At 41.1% G+C, this 24,479-nt stretch overlaps 1 protein-coding gene and 2 long non-coding RNA genes across 9 annotated transcripts in view; 1 reads left to right on the top strand and 2 right to left on the bottom strand.

Annotated features, from left to right (window-relative positions):
- The window catches only part of GBE1 (1,4-alpha-glucan branching enzyme 1), a 165,293-nt gene extending 141,368 nt beyond the window's left edge, over positions 1-23,925 (bottom strand). The window contains exon 1 of one of the 3 annotated variants that reach the window (XM_048326884.1): positions 23,762-23,925. In XM_048326884.1, the coding sequence (XP_048182841.1) occupies positions 23,762-23,910 (149 nt within the window). In that variant the 5' untranslated portion in view covers positions 23,911-23,925. Of the gene's footprint in view, positions 1-1,944; positions 2,108-23,761 lie in introns of those variants that run through there. The other 2 variants (XM_048326893.1, XM_048326902.1) reach the window with 2 other exon arrangements.
- Positions 210-1,625, bottom strand: LOC125337339. Its single transcript, XR_007208023.1, has 2 exons — positions 1,361-1,625; positions 210-1,196 (listed from the first exon to the last, which is right to left on the bottom strand). It is a non-coding gene; the product is annotated as an uncharacterized LOC125337339 (long non-coding RNA).
- Positions 1,824-23,295, top strand: LOC125337329. Of its 5 annotated transcripts, none has more exons than XR_007208021.1 (5): positions 1,869-1,976; positions 2,520-2,779; positions 11,472-14,729; positions 16,549-16,667; positions 22,884-23,295. It is a non-coding gene; the product is annotated as an uncharacterized LOC125337329 (long non-coding RNA). The 5 variants fall into 5 exon arrangements; XR_007208020.1 differs by having other exon boundaries at positions 2,520-11,647; positions 12,348-14,729; XR_007208016.1 differs by having other exon boundaries at positions 2,520-14,729.
- Positions 23,926-24,479: the final 554 nt, after the last annotated feature.

The following is a 24,479-nucleotide window of genomic DNA, read 5'->3' as shown; positions in this document are numbered from 1 at the left end:
ACTGACCAGTTGGAGGTTCAGGAGCCAGAAAGCGACAAGATACAGACAGGACCATCTGAAGTTCTATGCTCCAGATGCACAAACCTGAGAAGTACACAAAAGTTTTGCAAACTCACGGTACTCAGAACAGTCATACTATCCTCATAAATACAACCACCACTAACCACAACATGTCTGTTTTGATGGCAGGCACACTCAGCAAGCCCAAATGTTTTAATGAATACTTTTATTAAGAGCCAGATCTGCCCATTTATTAATTCCTACACCCTAGCTCCCCACTGAAAGAATTAGGTGCTTTACAGCACTGCATGCATGGCCAGGAGCTTGTCAGAAGCCATTGCATGAAACTCTCAGTTGTTCTATCATTAAGAGATTAGTTTGAGAAAATGCTCTGCAAGTCAGCCTAATAGTTTACTCAATCCTTAATCCTATTTTACAAGATCTAGACTTACCACTATTCAATGCCAGAACCCAACAGGACACCAGGCAATGTTAAACCATATAGAACATAGTAACAGACAAAAAAAGCCAATGACTTTAAAAAAAGATACCTCCTCTTACATCTCTCACACACAGAGACTTTTCCAGACTTCTGGGACACAGTGCATTGGTCAGTACTACAATTATTTTTATTGCCAGAGGACCACTAGCGAAACGCAACATATAAATGTGCAGCATAAAAGCTCCCAATGGCTGTGTTCAACCAGCGGGTGAGGTTTCAGCAGCTTTTCCAGGCCAGCAGCCTGGCTCTGCAGGATGCAGGCCTCCTCTGCCCAGGCTGCTGCTAGCAGGCTCTCACCCAGGGCCTGGACAGAGGGTTGGTGTCACAGTTCCCAGCGAGAGGCACAAAAAAAGGGGTGCTCAGACCGGCAACCCGGCACCAACCTAACGCACGCTCTGCTACTTCACACATTGCAGGTCTGCTGAACAGCTGAGCTGGCGGTTCAGGGATACCTCAAAACATGCAGGAAAATTCCCCAGAAAGACGAGATTCAGAAGCAGTTTATTTACAGATAAACAGAAAAACACTTTTGTTAGTGACAGCAACTCAGTGCATCAACCTCACAGCCTGACTGCATCCATCTCTGGGATCCCCAACACAGGAAGGGCATTGATCTTTTGGAACGAGTCCAGTGGAGGCCACCAAATTGATGAAGCACCTCTTCTATGAGGTGAGAGAACTGGGATTGCGCTGCCTGCAAAATAGAAGGCTTAGGGGTGACCTAATGGCAGCCTTACAGTAGCTGAAGGGAACTTATAGGAAAGATGGGGCTAGATTATTTACATGTAGTGACAGGTCAAGGGGAAATGGGTTCATGCTGAGTAGGTTTAGATTAGGTATCAGAAAAAAATTCTTTACTGTAAGGGTGGTGAGGCACTGGAACAGGTTACCCAGTGAAGTTGTGGCTGCGCCATCCATGTAAGTGTTCAAAGCCAGGTTGGATGCAGCTCTAAGCAACCTGGACAAGTGGAAAGTGTCCCTGCCCACAGCAGGGAGTCTGGAACCAGATGAAGTTTAAGGTCCCTTCCAACCCCAACCCTTCTATGGTTCCGTGATTGCCGCAAGCTGTCCCCGGCTGCGCCCACGGGCCCGGCTGCCACCGCCGCCCCCCCGCCGCTCTCGGGAGGGCCCGCGGGGCGCGGCGCTGCCGCCCGAGGCGCCGCAGAGCCCGGGGGGTGCCGGCTCCGGACGGGACGGCCCGGCCCCACCAGGCCGGCGGGGAGGCCCGCGGGCGAGGCCTCCCTGCAGCGCTCCGGCCCGGGAGGCCTCGCCGAGCCCTGGCAGCGGCTCCGCCCGCGGCAGCGGCGCCTCCGCCGGAAGGGAAGCGGAGCCGCCCCGGCCGAGGGGAGGGGAGAGCAGCGCGGGGGAGGGGACACCGCCCGCCCCGGCGCCCCCAGAGGCGGGCGGGCGGCCGCTCCGCGCTCCCCTCCACGCGGCGGTACCTGCGCTGGAAGTCGGTCCGGAAGGGCGCCAGGTAAGGATCCCGCTCCAGCAGCTGCTGCAGCCTGGGCGGCTGCAGGGGCTCCGTGCTGGCGGCGGCCATGTCGCCACCGCGGGCTCCCCGTGATCCGCGCCGCCGCTAAATACAGCCGGGGAGGGGGCCGGGCGGGCGGCCGGGCGCCCCTGCCTCTCCCCGCCCACCGCCCGGGGCGCCGCCGGGGCCGCCTCCGCCGCTCCTCCCCGCCCGCGGTGCGGCGGAGCCGGGGCTCCGCGGCTGCGGGAGGGGGTGCCGGTGGTTCCCGGTCTGGCCCGGCCCGGCCTCCCCTCGGCGATGGCTTCGGTCCGGCAGCCCCGGGTCGCTGCCCGCGGGGCGGGAAGGGGCCGCGGGCGGTGCGCGAGAAGCGCCGGTCTCCGAACAGCATGGGGTGACAGCAGAGGAAATAAAAACAACTGGGGGGGAAAAAAAAAAAAAGCATCTGCGGGAGCCGACCCGCCCGGCAGGAGGGGGATGTCTGCGCGCCGTGGCTCGGCGGTCCCCCAGTTTGTTTTCTTAGTGGCTCTTTGATGTCTTTTTCAGCGTGTCAGCTGCCGGGTGAACTTCGCGTTCCCACACACGTAAAACCCACCGCACACCCCAGCCAACATCAACACCCCCCAAAGCAGATTTGGCATCATCATGACTGCTGGAATAAATTTCTCGACTGTTTGATAGGGTGCTGGCGTGCTCATAGACAGCTCAGCAAAACAAGACTCTGGGGACGTCCATGAGTTCTCATAAACACCGAGTCTGTACTGTAAAATGTTGCTTTATCAGACACAGAAAAATTTCCGAACGTGGTAAGATTAGTTCAACTGATCCTAGTGCAGCTCTAAATGCTGAATAGCACAGGTAGATTGCTGTGGAAGTTTTTGACCTAATATCAGCATGTCTCGTTTTTGGATAGGCCACCAAATATCCAAGGCAACTAATCACCAGGCTGACCATGCCTCTAGGCCAGCATTGAGCACTTTTATTTAAGGTCCAGCAATTTTGCTTTGTTTAGACATGTAGTGAGAAAGTTTATTTAGAGGCCTCTTTTGAATGCTTTTCAGCCACAGTTTATGAACTTTTCAGCTTCTAGATACCTTAACTCGTTCCCACAACCATCTCCAAAATTGTTGTCCTCAGTTGGACTCATCCTCCCTATCTTGGCTTCCTCTGAATTTAAGTGCTGTTTCTCCTTCCTGTCTGCCAGGTGACTAACAGCACCGTGTGTGATGGACACTAACAGTTCATTTATTACTTCACCCAAAACTGGCTACAGTGAAAGTTTCCGTAATGATTTGTTTCATCAACAGTGCATGTACACTTCACTGCACTGTATTTCCTTCCTTGTAGCAGTTTCTAACTAAACAGGCAAGACCAAAGTACCTTTGTTCCTTTTTTTCCTTGTGGAGTGCAACAAGTATTCTGTCCAAAGACTGGGTAGGGCAATAATTATACTGTTAGCTAGAGCAGTTGCCCCAACAGAAGGCCCAGTTTTGGTTTGGTTATTGAAACAAGTAGCATCTATGCTGTATCAGAACTACTTGTCATATCCAGCTCTGATACATCAAGATTTCTTTTTTCCCACAGTGGCCACAATTTCTTCAGTCACTGGAGACTGAAAAACTGTTTTTAAAATTTCCCAGGCTTCTCAAAACTTTCTGCATGGCAGTGCTTTCAGTGCCTGAGTTTAACAGCTCTTACCATCGTCTTTTTGCTTCTTTCCTCATATTGTGTGTGTGTGTTCTTCTGCAAATGTGTCACCCTTACTCTCACACTTAACTAGCGTGGTCAACTAAAAGGAAAAGATAAATTCCAGCTTATTATCAAGAGCCAGGAAACTGGGTTTTTTACAAAAGTTGCATGTGCTGCTGCTTTGGGGCTTCCAGGTGTTTAGTACTGGAGAGGGTACCTGCTGTTTGAAGTGGAGGTGGGAGAGCAATTCCTGCAGCCTTTGAATGCATGAGCATTGGAAACAGGAGTTCCACTCCTTAGCACTTTTTTGTTTGTTTGTTTTATTCATTGTCAGGAAGCTCAAGCAAGTTCACAGCATTGTTATTAGCTTTTAAGCATAAACACAAGAGAGACATCTATAAATGAGCAATTTGTGTAGGAATGTAGCTGTGGCTTGCACCTCCCTGGAGACAGGGACCCCTTCTAACATTCATTTTAAGCAGAAACGACATAGCATCCAGCCTCATATACAAGCAACCCTGAACTTCAGGAAGTTAAATTCTGCAGATAGCCCCTGTCTCTGTAACGGAGAAAGCCCCAATGATATATTTAACACTCTGTGAACCAGGATATGAACAAGCATACCATTTGTATCTACTCATGTTTCATTTTACAACTTGGGCATGATTTTATCTGCCTGCTTTGTCACAATTAAATCCAAGATACTAAGGCATATGCTATTTTGATCATTGATTACACCATGATCCTGGTGTCCCCACCATGAGCCGAGGTTGGCTCTCAGGACACTGCCATTTAGTCCTCTACCTGGAGGCGAAACCAGCAGCTCAGACAATGAATACTGTCCCAACAGCTGAATGTGTCTTTGTGCATTTGGCAGGGATGGATACAAAGCTGCCAGCTGCTGCTGCCAGTGCAAACAGAAAGAGGAGGACTGTTGGGAATAACTGCTCTTTTATGTAGACAGCAGTGGATCATATAAGAATGGTGTCTAAGGCATGTGTCTCGCACCCAGTTACCAGTGAGGCTGGAGTGTATCAATTACTCTAAAGTCATCTTTCAAAGGATGTTCATGCTTAAGTTATGTATACTTTAAATTTTTGCATAGTGATGCGAGCAGTAACGGTATAATTAAAATTATAAAATCAATTTAGATTTTTTTTAATATGCAAAGTTCAAAGATAAATCTAAATTTTGAAGATAAAAATGGCTGCTCCTACCATGCAGCACCTCCATTTTGATTCACTAATATTTTGCACTTATCTTGCAAAAAAAAAGATGACAGAGATGATAAACCATAGGAACTAAGTTAAAAAATCCTTTTTTTGTCATTAAGGCACTGGTTCAGATTCTTCCTCATCAATAGTGTGTCTGTTCATATTTCAACCAGAATGGATCTGTGAGGTCTCTGGCCTTGACTGGCTCTTACAGCGCAAATTTCAGGTTCTTCTAAACCAAGTGGCTTAGAGCAGACCTGGGTCCTGGTCCTGGCCTGGCTCTGTAAGATGCTTCCAGGCCTGTCTGAGTTGCCTTTGTGGTACAGGCTTCTGTTCTGCAGCTAATACAGAGACTGCCCAGTCCCACAGTTTAACCTGTCTGAGAAGAGATGGCAGGTACCAAAGGCAGCAGGATATTTTTTAACCCTCTGTTGAGAACATGTAAGAGTTGCTGGTCTCTCAAAGTGACAAGTCACAAGGCACGTCCTTAGTATGGTTCTGTTCAATACTTAATGGCTATATCAAGACTTGTTATCATTTCAGTCTGGGCAAAACTCCTCCCAACTCCTTTTCCTGAAAGTCTTTTTACATCTAGTTATGGTTGGCCCACTTTGCTTGCTTTCATGTAGAGAGATGTTTGTATTTTTTATTTCCATTGCACCTTTCCATGACTTAAAGATGAGAGGTAGTCCATGAGCAAGGACTGACAAGCTGTCACTCATGCCTATACTGGATCTCATAATGCGACCTATCAAGAAAAGGTGTTTCTGTGGACAGAGACAGCTGTTCAAAAAGATTTATGCTTCAGTATTCCAGAAGAATGGATTCCTGAAGGATCCCCTATCCTTTAAAGAGGTGTCAGACACCTGAGCATGTTACAGTATCCATTGCAACTTCCCACTTTTGGACTGGTTTCTGCACATTCAGTACTTAACACAAAGTGGACTTCAAAATTTGTAAGAAAATTATCTTGTTTTGCCACATTGGCCAGCCATACTTCCCCATGTTATTTGTTCAAGGATCCATAAGTATTTAACTGCACAGCTGTCATCCAGACCCAGTGCAAATGCCCCCGTTAAAAAAAATAATTATCCTTTATCTCAGTAGTCTTCCCAGAGGGGTCAAGCATTGGTTGTGGAGCTGTAGCTTATTGCAGGGTGGTTGTAGTAGGTGACCTTTAAAGGTCCCTTCCATAACAAGCTTTTCTGTGATCCCATGACACTTATCCCTATCTTTGGATTTGCCAAGGTGAGACACATAGGAGAAAAGAAATGGTCAGTGTTGCACAGCTGCATGACACATCATGTCAGTGTTCCATAATTAAAACTGTACTTAAGCAAGGATTGAACTGTTTGATTACATATGAAGAACAAAGCACATATCCTTGAAAATTGCAGCAAACATTCCAAGTATACATTGATATATTTATTAATTAGTTCATAGGCTTAAGAATTTTAGGGTTGGAATTTATAAGAAAAATAGGGTATTGATACTGTCTTTTAAGGTATTGCCTTTGCCCTGTCATGGTTTCAGGAGCTTTACATAACCACACATCTTGAAAGATCAAAACAAATATACAATCTGAAACACTAAAAAGCCAGTTTCAGGGTTGTAAGATTCCAGTGAGCACAGTTGATGGGAATGCCATTTTCACTTACTATTCAGAGCAAAATAAAAACACATTCCAACAACCTGAAAGTCCTAAATAATGACTGCTTCTTGCTTTCACAATATTGCAGTGTGATTATGCTTTGGTGTCCTTCTTTTGTATAACAGAATATCAAAAAATGTAAATACCTTTTAAAGTTGTTTACACATTAATCAAGGTACTTCAAAGTGTGATACCAATTTTAAAATATCTGCAGATGTAGAACAATATTTGTTGTGAAAATGTCTACGAGTCTTACTAAAAAATCAGGTAAGAATTTGTGAAACAGTTCACAGATACAAAATACAAATAAAACCTTCAGGAAATTCATAATATTTTTGGATGTTGTAGGTACTCTATTGGTTGTATGCCTTCTGTATTTCTCAGAAGTAATTACTGCCAATAGTAACAACTTTCTACAACTCCCAGTACTGCTGTTTCCTGTTGTTTGCATATGTGTTTATGCATTAGGGGAAGACCATAAAACATTCTGGACTCTCTCCTTAATGCCATACCACACTACTTGGTAGCTGTCACCTCTGTCTTACCAATGTGTGTTTATGTGTAACACTTAGAAAATAAGTAGCTTGAGCTCTCTGGATAGTTACCCCAGAGGAACATTCTTGCTATTATTGCTGAGGCTTTTTTAACAATGTATTGCTATTAAACAAGCAACTTATTAACACTCACCAAATATTGTATGCTTTATATCCAATACACTTAGAACTGAGAATGAAACCCCACAGCAACAGCAGCAATTTTGCTTTCTTGCTGTTCATTTTCAGGTCTTTCCTAAAACGCCTGAGGAATTATATTACCTTGGGCATTTCTTGGCTGCATAGTCCCATATTCCTCCCTGAAACACTACAGGCATTTAGGCGGCCTGGCCTTTTACTCAGAAGAGAAAGTGAGGTTGCCAGATAATCGTTCAGAGGGTAACACATCTAATCCTTTGGGAGGTCAAGTGAGGTGAGAAGAAAGGAGGAGATGGATACTGCTAATGCTCTGACAGCTCTGTCAATATAAATTCATTAGTATGTATAGAACTATTTTAGTTTTCAAAAAGCAGAATAGTATCTCAGTTGTATTCATAAATTCAAGTCTATCCCGACTTCACCACAGGAAGAACAGATGAATCTGGTGCAAACTGTGTGTGAAATGCAGAACTTTTGGAAGTCCAAAATGCTTTCCACAGACAGTTTTTTAGATCTTATCAGTATTAGTTCTGGTTTACTTTTTAATGGCAGTCAGTGGCATTTGACCCAGTTGATTCTCAGGTGCAATCACCAGTGTGTTGAATGAACAGAAAGATGGGACAGGGACCAGATCCTTAGTGCTACACTCAAAATCTTTTTATAGTCAGAAGAAAACACCAAATGTGGAACTAAGAACTTCTTGTTAGTCCAATGAATACTTTAACAGTATCATTTTTCAAAATATTGGATTCATTTGAAAAAAAAAAACCAAAAACAAAACCCAACACCCTTATTAATAATACATTTATATATACATATATGCAATGCATACTTGTTATACAGAAAATGCTTTAGCACACAAAAGGGTCTGAGAGTATAATTATGTATAATTATACAACCACTGAGCAACTAAAATTACAACTGTAAGGTGTAAAGCTAAGCTCAGGTTTCTGTAGATATTAGAGACCACAGTCTTACTTTTAAAGTAGTGGCGTTATTTATAGCTTTACATTTCATATGTGCTTGTCAGTGTGCATTTTACACACTCTGAGATGGTGCACAGTGATTTCTGAATGTATCCGAACGTAACTGGATCCTACATAGATAACTGCACAATGACTGGAGCTATTTCATAATTACATCTTTGTCAAATTCTGATCTGAGCATTTATCAAAACATGGGAAACTAATTTCCTTACATAGATAATGCATGTTTTGAGCCGTTGTTTTTCTGGAATCTGCCTAAAGACACTATGAAGAACATCTATCATGTTCAATTACCCATCTTCACATGCACGTTTCTCATCTCAGAAATGCTATACCTTTAGATCTCCAAAGTTACCTGAATTAATTGAATAATCACATAAGGTCATGTACTATAAGTCGCATTTTGATACCCTATCAGTTTAGGGACCCATAGTTTCTACTATTTCTGTCTTGGAATATCCCCAGTACAATAACTGAAGGTGTAGCCTTCACAATCCCAGTGATACAGAGCTACACTTACAGGTGTGCAATCCGTTGCCATAGGTGATTGTATTGTATGCAATACAATTTTCCATAGAAAAATTTTTATGCCTCGGTGATTCACCTTTTCCTCTTAGAACACTCAAAACTCTACATTTCTATAAATACAGAAATCTTCATCCAAGACAAATATGTACACACAGACATTTTTGTTAGTAACATCAATATTCATGGATTAGGAAGAACTAATCTGTCTTCACACAGGTTTTTTCTTGCTTAGAGATAAATCCTTTAGGTTGGATCCTTTTTCTCTTATTAGAAAGGTTTATATCATGCTTGTTTTTAAAATCAGCCATGGCATTTCTGTTAAAAGAAAAGTGGCATGACTTTCACTTTTTCCATATGTAGGCAGCTTAATAAAATTATGCAGTAAAGAAAACTAAGGGATATGCAGCTTACAGTGTGAGTACATTTGGAAGGGATTGCTTAAACTGCGTTATCTGTGGGAAATAAAAAGAGCAAATATAATTAATAGTTATCTTAGTTACCCAGGCACCCAGCACCTCCCTCAGTATGGGTTTCTGAGGACATACAGGATTATTAGCTGCATTTCTGTTTCCTGAATATTTTATGTTGAAGTATGTAGTAATAAAACTTCATTACTACTTAGTAAAAAAATTTTCTTCATATTATTAGGTAACTTTCATTAGATGACAATTCTTTGCAATGAACAGCTAAATATTTATATTTTAATCCAAATAGCAACCTTCACTGGTAATGTATTAATTACTATCATGTATTATATGGGTAAATTTTGGTTTTCCAAGTTAATGCAGTCCCAGTTCCATTAGAATAGTTTAAGTGCTGATGGCTCTCAGTCAGTTTTCCTCAATCACCCTTCCTTTTTGATGTATCTGAGCCTTCTGTTTATCTCTCAAAATTCTCTCTGGATGTTGTATTCCATTACCTAATCCTACTCAAAAAATGGTTAATATTGGTGCCCAATCTCATTTGAGCTTGAGCAGCCACTTGGTGCAGGTTTCCTCACTCTTGTACCATCAGCTCCTGCAGCAAGGCATCATCACACATCAGCAGTCCCCCTGCTCACAGCAGTTCTGAATTCTCCTGCATGAATATCCAGCTTCTTTGGTTCTTTCTGCATTATATTATCTTCTCAGGCAGCATCCAGGCTCTTCATTTTCTGCTTGTCCCGTAGTTCCGCCAGGAAGGCAGGCCATCCCCAAGTGGGGAAGTTCACCTTGGTGTCTGTAAAGGTGGGGCATAAGCAATTAATTGCACTTTTCCTTATGGCACTCTTCAGTTAGTGATCTGCTAGTTCCAGGATTGCATTCCTTCCCCAGTTTTCTTCTGTTGCTTCCATGTGTGTTTGTTCTTGGTCTGACTATTTCCTTACTGCACTATTTCCTACCATTGCATGTGTGCATGGACTACTTTTCTGCCTCTTTTCACTTTGTCATCCCCCTTTTGCCACTTTTACCAGAGAAGATTATATGAGAGTGAATGCTGACAAAAAGAAAGAGCAGATTTTACAGCATCTGAGTCATGCATTCTGATGGACTTTTTGTTTGTTTTTCTCACTTGCTAGTATTTAGTGTCCCCTAGATCACTTCTTCCCTTATACGGCTTGCTAGCTCATTCTGTACTGTTCCAGTGTCTACTGACCTTAAAACTGAATGCATTTCTGTGTCCAGGACATCCACTACAAGTCTTAAAATACACCCTGGTCATAATTCAAGGCTGGCCTGTCTCAACCACATAAACTTCCAACAGAGACTGACAGCTTTTTCTGGTCCTAATACATCTCTGCTTTCTTTTGGCTTGTGATCCATCCTCAGACAATACAATCTGTCACATTCTGGGCCTCCTTTTCAAACTCATACAGTGTTCAAACTCATACAGTGTCACAGCAGGCAGTTGCTCCTGCAGGAAGAGCTGGTTTGCAAGAATCTGCATCTCCAAGACTTAGTCCCTGCTGAATGTACCGTTCCCTCAGCTCAGCCATTTCTTCTACAAAAGGAGAGGAGGGCAGGTATTTCTAGGGGCAGAGTGGGCATGTGTAGTAAGAGGTTGGATTTGGTTTTCTCCTTCCTTGATTCCTCTGTCAGTCTACCTGATTTTGTACTTTACAGGTAAAGCCATAACAAAAACTGTCTCTGCTTAGCTGGGTCATGAGAAAGGGGCAGAGACAGAGGTCTCTGATCACAGAGGACTATGATCAGAGGCTTTTAAAGCAAGTATCAGTTTCCATTCAGTGTCCACCTATCAGCAGCTTTCTCTGACTGCCTTCTGTTTTCTCCTCTTTCTCTCAGATTTTCAACAAAGTTTCCTTTGTCCCTCACAAAACCTGCCACTTACCAGCGCAAGGCTTGGCTGGAGTGAGTCATAGCCAGATCATAAATTGATGTAACTACTGTTTCTCTGCTTTCCTTGGATCGTTAGTGACCCTGAAGCACCTGGGTTGCCCAAAATTCTTTTATTTTACAGTAAATGGGATAATTGCCAGAACACAGGACTGCACGCCTCTGCTACATTCATTCCAAGTCTTCTATGGTGACTGTAGGCTTTCTTGTACAAAAGTTTTTGCAGAGGCTTGGTTATTCACCAGCCCAACTAGAAGGGTTCACAGATGGGTTTTCCCATGTCTTCCCCTGACTTGTTACACTGAAAATCTTCTTTTCTACACCACATACACATTGCTAAGAATTTACTAAGAATTTGTTAGTCCAGTAAATATTGTAACAGTATAAATTATCTGATTAATGCAGAAATGCCCCATTTTTCTGATGTTCTGGTGACCCTTCCAGTGTGCCTCTAAGTCCTGAGCTTGTCAGTCTTCCTGATGCAGACAAGAGACAGGACTTGCTTTATACGTCATCAGCCCCTGAGGCCTTCACAAGAACAGTGATGTTCACACTGAGGGATTCCAATTCCTCAGCCTTGGGTAAATTTGCTTTTATTTTTAAACCTTTTCCTTACATCATCTGCTTCTCTCTTACCTATTTCCCAGCCAGTCTGAATATTGCACAATATCTTCACTCCAGGGCTCTCAGATTTCTACCATTCTCTGCAATTTTATTTCTCTATCACTCAACCATTTACTTTACTAAAATCAGTAGTTTCAGCAATATAAAACTGTAATTCCTTAGTGGAGAATCCAGGAGACAAGTTAGAGACAGGCTGATTTTTCAAAATCACAGTAGTTTTGCTGAAATGCACAGTCAGCAGAGCTATATAAAACTGGAGGTCACTGCATTGTTAAGTTCAAATTTGTCATTGAGCTACTCAAGAAAAGCATCTATAAATGGAAGACATCATGAATGTTTATACTATTCAAAGGCCTGTTTTACAGCCTGTCTGCAATTCAGTAGTTTGTCAATATAGAACATGAAAAACTTAAGCCCAATATCTCTTCCAATTTATTCTGCTTTTGTAGAATTTACCAAATTTATGTTAAAATCCCAACAGATGTTACAACAAAAATTTATATCCATGGCTTTTGGGGCCATGAGCAAATCAGCTCATTGTGCAATAGTCTTACATTAGCCAACTGTTGATAAATATGCTGTAGAAATACTTAAGTATTCAAAATGCTATGTCCTGCTAAAAAATAACAAATATTTTTATGTCTTCTTTTATTCCAGCTCTTTTTCCTCAAAGAATTTGAAATATGAATAATTGTGGTGGGATAAATGAGAACTCGTGGACCTGTAGGGATTCTGAGTCTCTGGAACCCATCTGCCATTTGCTTTGTGCCATCACAGAATCTCGTAACACAATATTCCAGGCAAAATTGCCATTACAGATTTATGTTATTATACGTTGTTATATATCTTATTATAGATATATAATACATTGTTATATATATTATATGATTGTTATATACATTATTATATTTATAAATTGTTATAGATATATATTTTTGCCTTAATACCAACCTTCTATAAATTTAACTTTTTTTAATCAGTGATACAGTTCACTGTCTGTGGTCAGTCAAGCTGATCGTAGTCAAGGAGTAGCCATAATAGTACTCTCTAGTAGGAATAGTACACTATAAATTAGGAATCTTTTCAGAAGCCCTTCATGTCTTACCCTCATTAAGCTTAGTCTCATAAACCAGACTAAGTCCTCTCCTGAAATTTTTCTGGTTGTAATTATCTGGTTCTTTTACTGTTTATGGCTAAGGAATCAATTTATGCAAATAAAGAGATTTCTTTATTCATAAGATAATTGTCCACACTGTTAGAATTATTTGTTCTATCTCCTCCTTCCACTGTTTCAGCTGCACACAGTTAAAATAACGAATTACTCTTAAAATTCACGAATTATCTGTTGCTTCTTGACCTAAGCACTCCTTCAGCTGTGTCCTCAGCAGCTCCTGTGTTGTCATCTGATTCAACACATGCACAAGGAACACTTACAAAGGGAGCTGAGTCATTCTCTAAATCTGGACCGTCGTCCTCTGAACACAAAACCTTCCTCTGCAGGACCTAAGGGCAAGTATTAACTGTGTCATGTTGCATAGGATGTTTTAGCTTCTCTGACTTTAAATTACTTCTGTGTCTAACTGAAAAGCACATAATTTAGCTGCATCCACCAAAATTTTCTTTGTGTCATTTGTGTTACATAGTGCCAAATACTCATTTATCTTCTTACTTCTGTGTGCTTTTATTTGTCATTTCAAAACAGACTCACATCTTCACTGGACTGGTTTTTATACATGTGTGTAATTTCTGTGAATTTTGACTACTTTGCTGTCATTCAGGAACCCTTGAGTCGCAAGGAACGTAACCTTCTGTACAATCAAATTGTTATTCCAATCATACCATTAAAAGACACTCACTGTGAATATCAATCTGACTTAAGTCATCTGATATACCTAACATTTAAAAGGGCTGACAAATGAGGGCATGTATTAGGCACACTAAAAGTGAGGATAAAGCAAGACCAACTGTTCATTTCTTATTATTTTCTTAGCACTATAAAATATCATACGCATTCTTTGCATTTTTCAATGGATGGACTTGTTCTCAGTCTTATCTCTGTGCTTGCCAAAAATGTGTGTTCTGGTAGGTTGAAACCACTCTAGCACTACTACAAGTGATTAATACTAGGATTTTTTTCAGGTTTATGTCCAAGTTGCTGGGTTACTTGCAATTCTGAACAAGATTTACATGAAGACTTGTTAAGAGCTCTGTATCTGAGTTGTATTACATTGCTTGAAATAAAGCTTTTAAGCCGACTTCTCCAGTATAATTGTTTTCGTGGTTTAGGAGTTTTCATGCTAGCTCTGTTTTTATAAATACTGCCTTTATTAAATTTGTAAGATCCCAAAGTAATACTTTTTGGTTTAGGTTTATTTTCTTGATTTATGTGCTTGCATGTGTATCTTCTCCCTCTCTCTTTTCTAGTTCTTTTTTGACTTAACATTGATTTTTTTCCCCATTATTTTACAGTAAGTCGTGTGGCATTGACATCCCTAAGGAATTTAAAGTTACATGGAAGAAAATTGAGTAGCATATCAATGGATGAGATAGGCATGATGGTTTCTCCACAATGTCATTGCATGTTGATGAAGGGACAGGACTGTGAAATATGAGATGCAAGTGTCATCAAAATATTACTCTGGTTTTGCAAGGAGCCGCACAAGGAGCCATTCCTTTTCTGCAAAAGGAAGGCTTGAGTATTCATAACTGTAAAAACAAGCACCAACACTGCCTGCAACAGAAAAATAAGTGCCATATGTTTCCTGGTTTTCTAATTTCCTTTCTATGCCGTGAAGTATAGATATTCCTATTAATGTAAAAAAAAGGCAATCACCTCTTGTCTCTGTTTTTCTTAAATCTAGAAATGTTTTGCAAATTTAACGTGAAACAGTCAAATGTCTTGTCCTGTTTTTTCATTTTTAGAATAAACTGAAGTATTTCAGCTTTTGGTGTCCGTCCTGCTTGTTCACATGATTTCATTTTTATATCAGGGTACTGTTTTTCATAAACATCAAGACCTTTTCGTACTGAGGAACTGAGGTGGGTTCTGTTGTATTTCTGTACTAAATTAAATTAATTTTATAACCTATTCAATACTCAGAAACAAGTCTTTTTCTGAGTTTAAATTGGGTACATTGTGACTTTAAGGTTAATATATTTTACATAGTGCTTTGAGTGCAAGTTTGCATATTAACTGAAGGAGGTTTGATTAGTTTTATTCTTTCTCTTCTTTTCAAAAAATTATTTTGCATTGTGTATCATCTCTATTAGTAAAAAGTACAAAATCTTCTCTGATAACTTTCCATTATGTTAGAGAAGATTCAACAAAGCCTTTAATTTCTTTTGTCTTACATTGTGAACCAGGATAGTTAAGGGAAAAAAAATCTTTCAAGAACAAATCAAGAATCTGCTTGTAAATACAATACTGTCATTCATCATTAGAGATAACACACAGGGGTTATAGCTGTGTGAGCTATTTAAAAATCAAAAGCAGCACACTCAGAGTGTGGCCATGTTTGGAGGAGAAGTACATAAAAGTTACCCCTCAAGAACATATCGTTCTGAAGGGTAACCAAATATAATTATTTCATGTGGTGCCACATAATTGAGATGACTTGGAATTCCCCCTCTTGTAACACTTTTGATCTGTCTCCTTAAGTTTGACAGGGTAAGGTTAAATCTCCTTCTCCTATAACGAGTTGGGAAATACTTCTGGTGCTAAGAATAGCTCATTAAAGGTGGATGGAAAGTCTCCTTTTCTAATGTACATATAATTACCATAACACTCAGTGAATGTGTCTTTGCTGGCAGAATGACATACCTTGCTGCTGTATCAATGAAAACCGAGTTTCTTGTTGGTTAAAACTGTCACTTGCCTGGAATAACTAGGTCAAATGAAGTAAAAACATGGAAAATGGAGAAAGATTATTTTTTAAACATACATTTCTATTCTAAACAAGTCAGCATCTATTTCTTTTTAGAGAAAATTTGAATAGAGCACAGGACTTCTGAGTCAGTAAGCTCAGATGAGACAATCCACAGCTCTTCTCCACCTTATATTCCGGGTGCTGAATTACTGACTTTACAACAATGCCACTCATGGCAGAAAACACGAGTAGTAAAACGTAGCAATGTGCTTGAACTTTAGAACTTGAGGTGAATGGTGCCAGGGACATCTGTAGCCTGGAGGCAGGGCCAAAACATTCCTTTGCTCCTACAGTATACGTGGAAAACTCTTGGTAAGGAGGAAAGGCTGGAGAATATGTACATCAGATCTGAATGGACACCACCAGATCTGAATGTACATCACCAGATCTGTGTCTCTTTGGTTCCACAGAACTGCCCTTGCCATTTCCCATATTCCCTGTCCCAGCACACGGAGAGTCCCTGTGTAATCACAGTTTAAGATGTGGCTACAATGCCATCTTTTCCCAATATACCTCCAGGAGTGCAGTGGATGGTGAGTAAAAATATCACAGAGTGGGTCAGGTTGGAAGGGACCACAGTGGGTCATCTGGTCCACCCTCCCTGCTCAAGCAGGATCATCCTAGAGCACATGGCACAGGATTGCATCTAGATATTTCTGGTATGTCCAGAGGGAGATCCACAACCTCTCTGGGCAACCTGTTCCAGTGCACGGTCACTGTAAAGTTCTTCCTTATATCCAGGTGGAACTTCCTTGTGCACCATTTTCTGCCCTTTGCCTCTTGTGCTATTCCTTAGTACCACCAAAAAAGCCTGGCTCCATCCTCTTGGCACCTCCAAATATATCCTAAAAAAACTAGTAGCGTATGCAGCCTTGTTTGATTTTCCTTTCAGCTGTTGAAATAAGATCCCGATTTTCTCTATGTGTATGTAGATGGATGTCCAGAGTTTGTGAAGTGCCAAATGTGTCACTTGTGGGATAACTGTCAGAGAGGAAAGGCAAACAAGGAGCTGCTGAGCACTGGGTAGTGACAGTGCTTGCCTAAAATCCAGGTAAGGATTCACTGTTCCTAATAAGATGGGCAATCCATCTGTAGAATTTTTTCTATAGAACAGGCATCTCCATCATGACCGTCATCATCACAAAGCAACAAAGTATAGAAGAAATATTTCAGTGCACATTCAAAGCATGTGGTACTAGAGGAAACCTTACAAAATAAAATTTGCTGTATCTTATTGGAGCTTGGCCAATTTTTTAGCATAAACCTAACCAGAAGTAGTACATGATTATTTAAGTACTTAACTGTGTCCGCTCTGGTATTGAAGGGAAATACAGAGCATTATTCTTTTAGAAACTTTTTCCCCAGTTGTTTAAAGTCTTTTCTGTGAATTTAAAATCTCATCTATGCATTATTTTTGATCTGTAGGTAATCCACAGATAATCATAGAGTAATAGAATGGCCTGGGTTGGAAGGGACCATGATAATCTGGGACTAGAATTCATATCTGGAAAATTTAGTGCCTTTGTCTTGTTTCAACTGAACTTGTATGATATTCCTGTTACCTGTGGATACCTAGCACACTGCCACTGCTAGACATTTTGACCTGGCTACTCAAATGCCATTTTGAGTGATTTTTCTGTAAGGCTATGATTATCAAAACCCACAAGGAACATTAACTTACTGAGCATGTTCTTTTACCAATTTGACAAAATATTCCCAGAAATGTTTCTAAGCATTCACTGTCTGGCAGACAGCAGTGCCTTTATATCCATTGGCACTGTCTCTCATGGGATCAGAGCAGTTGCTGGACCTTGCCTTTGTCTAATCTCTTCAGTGCAGTCTTTCTGAGTGACAGGGCTCTGCCCACGTATTACTGTAGCAGAACTCCCCTGAGACGCCCTCTTTGAACCTGAGAAGCCTACGGCATCCCATATTCTTTATTTCTGAATATAAATCTCCTTCTCATAAGTGTATCCCTTTAATGTCTGGCTTACAGTACATTTGATTTTTCCTATTTTGAGTGTCCTACAGCTAGCAGGTTTTGATGAGGCCCAAAGAGGCACCTTTTTGTTTCTAACCTTACTAACACAGGAAGCTGAAGGATGATTTGCCTTGTGTGACAGTTCTCCTGGGTTCTACACCACTGTGCAGTGACTTGCAATCTCCCCAAGAAACTGTTTTACAGAAGAAAGCAAAATGTTTCTCCTTCTGTAGCTTGGTGGAAAGTTTATCCACTCCAGTACATGCAGGAAGCCATCCTGCCAACAGCATGCCAAGCAGTATTGCCAAGAGCCACGGGTGCCCCTGGGTGTTTATCACTGCTGCTCTGGAGATGCAGCCACCTGGCTGGGTTTGCCCCAAGTTTGGATTGTAAAACTTAAAATTGGAAAGCAAGGCTGTAAATGGATAAAGGCAAAGTAAGTCATTCCTCAGTTAACAATTCCACCACTTCTTTTTTCATAACTCTTGATGTATTTTTGGAGATACTGCCAATCACAGTCTGAGTCCCTGCTTCCTTGATAAATTTCAAGCAAATTCACCATGAAAATATTAAGCAGCTGAAGTGAGATATGTGTAACATTCCTGAAGCAGTTATTTCCCCAAGTTCCAGTCAAGTCAGAGGCACTTACCCTGCTGGTTAGCTTTCACTCAGCATAAAGAAGGATTAAACTCCTTTATTAGTTGTTAGAGAAACCTAAGTTTATTATAACTACTGCATCAACCAAACGTGATTGTTTGTAACAGGATGATTCTTAGTAGTATTACACATGGCAAAAAGAAAATTTTTTGGAGGACCTGGTTCTTTAGGCCCCCCAGGCAGCCATCTTACGCTCCTGCCTTCTCAAAGAAACATCTGTGGGAGAAGGGGGGCCAGTCTGAACCCTCAGAAGAGTTCTCAGAGCACAGCTCACAGATAAGCCAGTTTACTGTAATTCATTTCCTAATCTACTTCATACTGCTCTACAACATTATTCATTCTGCTCACCCTTAGGACTTTTTTTTTTTTTTTAGCCTGCCATGCCAAAAGGCGAGGTACAGACCTTATTTAATCCTGAAGAGCAGGGATGTTAATTGGGTTGAAAATGGTAATGATGCATCTAATTCTGTCTTATCTACACTGCTCGTCCTGCTCTCAGGACACCTGAGTGCACCTGCATCCCAGGACAGAGGCTTGAACACGTATTTTTCTGCGTTACACCCAGCTCCTCCCTTGACCCATTATCAATGGCACATTACCCACCGACTCAAATATGAATCCCATACTATTTCCTCTCATTCTGTTTCTGAGTAAGAGCAGGTACATGCTTGAGACATTTTTGATGTATATTGCCTCAGTTAAAGCATAATTACCTCCATGAAAAGGAAGCGGATTAACCAGCTGCACCTTAGCTGAAACCTCTGTCACCTTTACATTTCTGACTTTTATTTGGTTCTTCAGCTATTTCAATTACCAGTCAAGGAGAGGTTTAAGTCCACAGCATAATAATACTTGCAATTACTAGTAAATAGCATTTCACAGCATTAACTAGTCTGTCCTTACTGCATCCATTTCAGGCAGGCAAATAAATGCTATTATCCTCATTTTACAAACACATTGATTAAGTGACTTACCTAAAGGCCACACATCAATTTCAATGTCAGTGCCAAGATTAGCAGAGAGGAACTTCTGCATTGCAGACACAGAACAAAGTGATTGGTATTATCAAGCCCACCCCCTTCAGAAACAAACAATCATTCCTCAGCTGTGTGGTCAAGTAGCATTTACTCTCCTCACATCCCCCTATATGTTTTGTCCACCTGCTAAACTGCTCCTTGATGATGGCTCAAAATGGTTCCCAAGTATGTCTCTAACATGGGAAGATTTCTATCTGCCTCCTGCTTTTAGCACAAGGGTTGGAAAGCACTGCCTGGAGAACCTGTGAAACTCCCACGGTGGTGGCTGAGCCTGTGGAGGCAGAAGGTGAGGGCAGGGAAAGGGGCAAGGGGCTCATGCTGCTCTCCGAAGGGCAGTGTGAAGATGAGTAATGAAAAGAGGAAGCAGCAAGGGCAAGATTAGGCAGAAATTAGGATGATCTTTTACAATCTCATTTTAAGAGCTTTTTTTGCCTCTCCAAACAAGCAAATTTTCAGTTTTAAGGCTGTGTAAAACAGGTATAATTCTCTTTTCTATTGCTGCTGTAGTTGCTGTTTGGAAGTTGTGGTAATTGTATTGTTAACACTGAAAGCTGAGTCTTCAGCTCTTAAACACAGTAGCATCTCTAGTCCTCAGTCTGCTGCGCTATTGGGTAAATTGCTCTATTTTAAATCCCCTTCTTTTGAATTTGGAAGGAGTTTTGGATTTGATGTCTCTAGACAGACAGACAGATTGTGTCTGTTCAACACCTAACTGATGAGTATAGACTTTATTGTATGCATGAAGGTATAATAAGTAATATCACAACAGGCAAAAATCTGTTAAACATTAATAAGTTCCTAAAGGTAAAAATCTGTTCTGCTTACAGGCAGTTATTTCTAAGGAAAAATATATGGTGGCTATATTTGTTTCCCCTCCAGAACAAGTCTTCCTACCTGGAAAAAACAAACAAACCAGAGAAACTCAGGACAGCATTTTTAACAGCTAATTAAGGCTGTCTGTGTGTAAGGGTGGCAACCTTTTGTTCTGATTTAGGTACAGGTCACAAGATCTTCTTGTCTCCACTTCTAAATGTGACAAACAATCAAAATAACCATAAATCTTTTGAACCACAGTAGTTTAGTTCTTCAGCAGATTCACAAAGCTGCCATTAGAGCCCACAGTGTCATCTAGCAACACCCGAATTTGACCTAGTCATTGAAGCTGATCCTGTGCCAATGTCTGAAAGCAGATACATTAAAAAATTGTTGAGCATTTATGATAGATACTGGTATTTCAGAGCAGACTCCCAGGCGATGAATTATATCCTTAATAAGCAGACATGACAAAGTCAAATTTAGAAGTAGAATTTGAAATGGTTGCCAAGTTTTTAACTGAAGGTCATTTATTCCTTTTATTTTTTTTTTAAACCATGTGCATGTAAACACAAGAAATGTGTGAACTTACCTTCAAAATACCTCAAATATTAACCATATGAATTATACATTTGCCTTTTACTGACTTTTAGAAGATTATTTCTTGCATAAAACTAACATCATTCAATTTATTGCTTGTGAGTCACCTGTAGATTGCAGTATCAGAATTATTCAATAGGTTTATGCCTGTCAGAATGTTGTATTAGCTCCATTATTCACTAACAGTAAAAAAAAAAAACATCTTTTTAAATGAATGCTTAAGCATGGGTATTTTCTTGTCACTTCATTGGCTTGTCTTCTGTGCAATTCTAGTCCTTACTCTTCCACCTCAGAATTTTTAAGGTGTCATATACAGAAGTGATAAGTTTAGCTGCATCAAATTGTCATAGAGGGTTAATCTTGCATAGGGAAAAAGCAAAACATGGCTGGATGGCCAAAGATGTGATTATGTGTTCTGAAGCCTGATAAATATTGTATCATGCCACAATTTAAGATGCTCAAGGGCTTCACAACCTTAATTGCATTTTAATCATGGCAACTCTGTTCAATTATGTACTTCGGCTTCTTCGAAAATAAAGCACTTCAGTCTTTGAAAAGATGTTATGGTGCATCTCACCTGCAGGGCTGCTGCCCTATTTTCTTCAGGGGTGGTTCTGGGAGCTGAGAAATGCAAACCAAAGGCTTCTGCACTGGGAGGAAAACAATGTAACTGAAAACAGAATCAAGACTAAAACAAGAGGAAATAATATGGCAGACAATAAAATAATGGAAGAGAGTGTTTTCTTGAAAATGGTGCATTCTCTTTAGCTTGAATGTTCTGCAGATCCAGTAGCACCTAGTGCTTCCTGAGATGCATTACACTGCACAGTGGGAACCTCATTTGAGGTTGATCCTTAGCTAATACCACAAACATCACTGTTGAAAAGAAGTTTTTCTTATAGTTCTTTCTGTTTTGTAATTTATTTTACTGAGTGTCTCATAAACTCTGTTCTACCTCCTTGCTAAAATTGTGACTAGGCACTTCAATTTCAGTCTATTAAAGCACTTAGAGGCATGCTTATGTCTTCTGAAACTTTTAACACTCTCATTGCCTTTGGTGCAACTTCTCACGCTATTTACAGTCCCAGGCACGCTTTAGTGTTTCACTGGATTACGACTTTAGCCATTTTTCCTTTCTTTGCATTTATTTATGTGGCATGGTTTTTTAAATCTCCACTGGGTGGATGATACTTCAGCATTTTATCATGGATTTTGGCTCAGTTTTCTTACTCAAATGTTCACAGATAACTTGTGTCTTTCATTCACTTCCAGAAATCCACTCATGATTTTAATATATACCTCAAGTCAGAGATAAAATGAAATTAAATCTTCAGCTGTGCTTTGAAAAGAAGTTAAAAAATACCTAATGAACATAAAAGTCTAGGGCAGAAAGCCTTATTTTCACTTTAAGGAGCCCCTACAAACAAAAGTACTATGTTTGTCCAGAAGCACAACTTCTGCAGGAATTGTTAGTGGAATTCTCTGTGGTTTTCTTGTGCAAGAAGTCAGGCCTAGCTGATCAAAACACTCTCTTGTGGCCTTAAAAGTCTCTGATGAATTTTGAAGCATCAGATCAATGATATGTTATCTTTGTTGCAAAAGAACAATCCTCTGTGATCATTACTGCTGTGCTAGCTGATCATTTTAAATTAACATAACACAAAACAATTTCACAAAATCAATTCATATTCTTCTCTCCAGACTTCTAATTTTAAATATGGGGAAAGTGGAGTCAAAAAATGGGTATTTGCAGGAATAAGGTGCCTTACATCTCCCAGCCAACAACTCTGTTGTGGCTTGAACATGCCTGGGCTCCAGGACACCCTTTCACACTAAAGCCACTCTTTCTCTCCCCTCCTCATGCAGACAGGGGTGAGAAAATATACCTAAAGGTTCATGGGTTGGGATAAGGACAGGGAGAGATCACAAATTGGTTACTGTCGTGGGCAAAACAGACTCAACTTGGGGAAGTTGATTTGATTTACTGCCAATCAAATCAGAATAGGATAATGAGAAATAAAGGATAAATCTTAAAAATATGTTCCCTCCACCCCTCCCTTGTTTCCAGGCTCACCTTCTCTCCCAACTCTCTCAACCTCCTCCCCTCCAGCAGTGCAGGGGGACAAGGAATGGAGTCTGAAATCTGTTTATCACATCTCTGCCACTCCTTTTTCCTCAGGAGGAAGGAATCCTCACACTCTCCCTGTTCCAGCATGGGGTTCCTCCCATGGAAGACAGTTCTTCACAGTCCTCCATAATCTTCTCCAAAGGGAGTCCTTCCCATGGGCTGCACAAACTCTTCCAGTGTGGATCCTGCCCATGGGCTACAATCCTTCAGGAACATACTGCCCCAACACGGGGCCCCTGTGGGGGTCACAAGTCCTGCCAGGAAACCTGCTCCAGCATGGGCTCCTTTCTCCACAGGCTCACAGGTCCCTGCCAGGACCCTGCTCCAGTACAGACTTCCCATGAAGACACAGCTTCCTCCAGGCATCCTCCTGTTCTAGACTCCCTGGACTGCAGGTGGATCTCTGCTCCCCCGTGCCCTCCACGTGCTGCAGGGGCACAGCTGCCTCACCACGGTCTCACCAGGGGCTGCAGGGGAATCTCATCCCCTGGTGCCTGCAGCACCTCCTGCCCCTCCTTCTGCACTCACCTGGGTGTCTGCAGAGCTGTTCCTCTCACACATTCTCACTCCCCTCTCTGGCTGTCACCACACATTTTTCCCCCTTCTTAAATGTGTTATCCCCAAGGCACAACCACTGTCACTGGTGGGCTGAGCCTTGACCAGTGGCAGGTCCATCCTGGAGCCACCTGGCACTGGCTCTGTCACACATGGGGGAAGTTTCCAGCCGCTTCTCATAGCAGCCACCCCTGTAGCCCTCCCTGCTATCAGAATCTGGCCAACCCAATACACCCTCCAGTATCTCATGGTGCTTTTCAAATAAATGATTTCATGTAACTCACAACTTCTGAAGGGATTTGAAGGTTATTGTGTTCCATTCATTTCCAAGTAGATTGGATACTAAAAATAAAAAGTAATGACTCAGAGCTTACCTTTCCTGAATCTGGAGCTGAAATTGTAAATATTTAATGAGGGAAACTTTTTCCCCAAGTTTTGTTCTTCTTTGTCCTTCTCTGTAATAAAAAGCAAAATTAATTTCTGAGCACATCACTGTCCAGGTACCACACTCATGGATAATCATGTTCCCATAGTATAGATGCACAATCCCCATCCTGCAAAAACCTGTGAGGATGAAAATAGCCCTGATAAAAACAGTGAGAAAATAATTGAAGAGCTACTGTTCGCTGTGGAAAAAAATCACCCAGATATACAATCTTTCCTTTCATGCAATGCAATGGCTAAATGGGCTGAAAAAAGCCTGTTACCATATACTTTATTGTCTTTATATCACTGGAACATTTACAAACAAAATATACATATATGTATTATGCAGATTACAGTAGATATTTTTAAAAATACCTATAACATATATATAACATTACCATTCACGTACTTGGGAGCAGAGAGCACAGTGCAGCATTTGTCCTTTAGCCTGCTTCTCAGACAAGGAAAAAGGCAAAGGCATAAGGCTGGCAGTCCTTGTGCTTTCCTTGCAAGGTCTGAATAGCTGAATATAATTTGTTTCTAATTCTCATTGTTAAAAGACATTTGCCTAGAAGAAAAACCTATTAGAAGGAAACAGATGATTCTTTGTGCAAAACCAAGTGAACAAAAGAATCTTTTTACCAGGATCCATCATCCCAAGGAGAC

The sequence above is a fragment of the Corvus hawaiiensis genome, chromosome 2 (assembly GCF_020740725.1).
Source record: "Corvus hawaiiensis isolate bCorHaw1 chromosome 2, bCorHaw1.pri.cur, whole genome shotgun sequence".
Lineage (NCBI taxonomy): Eukaryota > Metazoa > Chordata > Aves > Passeriformes > Corvidae > Corvus > Corvus hawaiiensis.
Note: the sequence above shows the minus strand (reverse complement) of the source record. Positions and strands in the feature narration are given on the sequence as shown.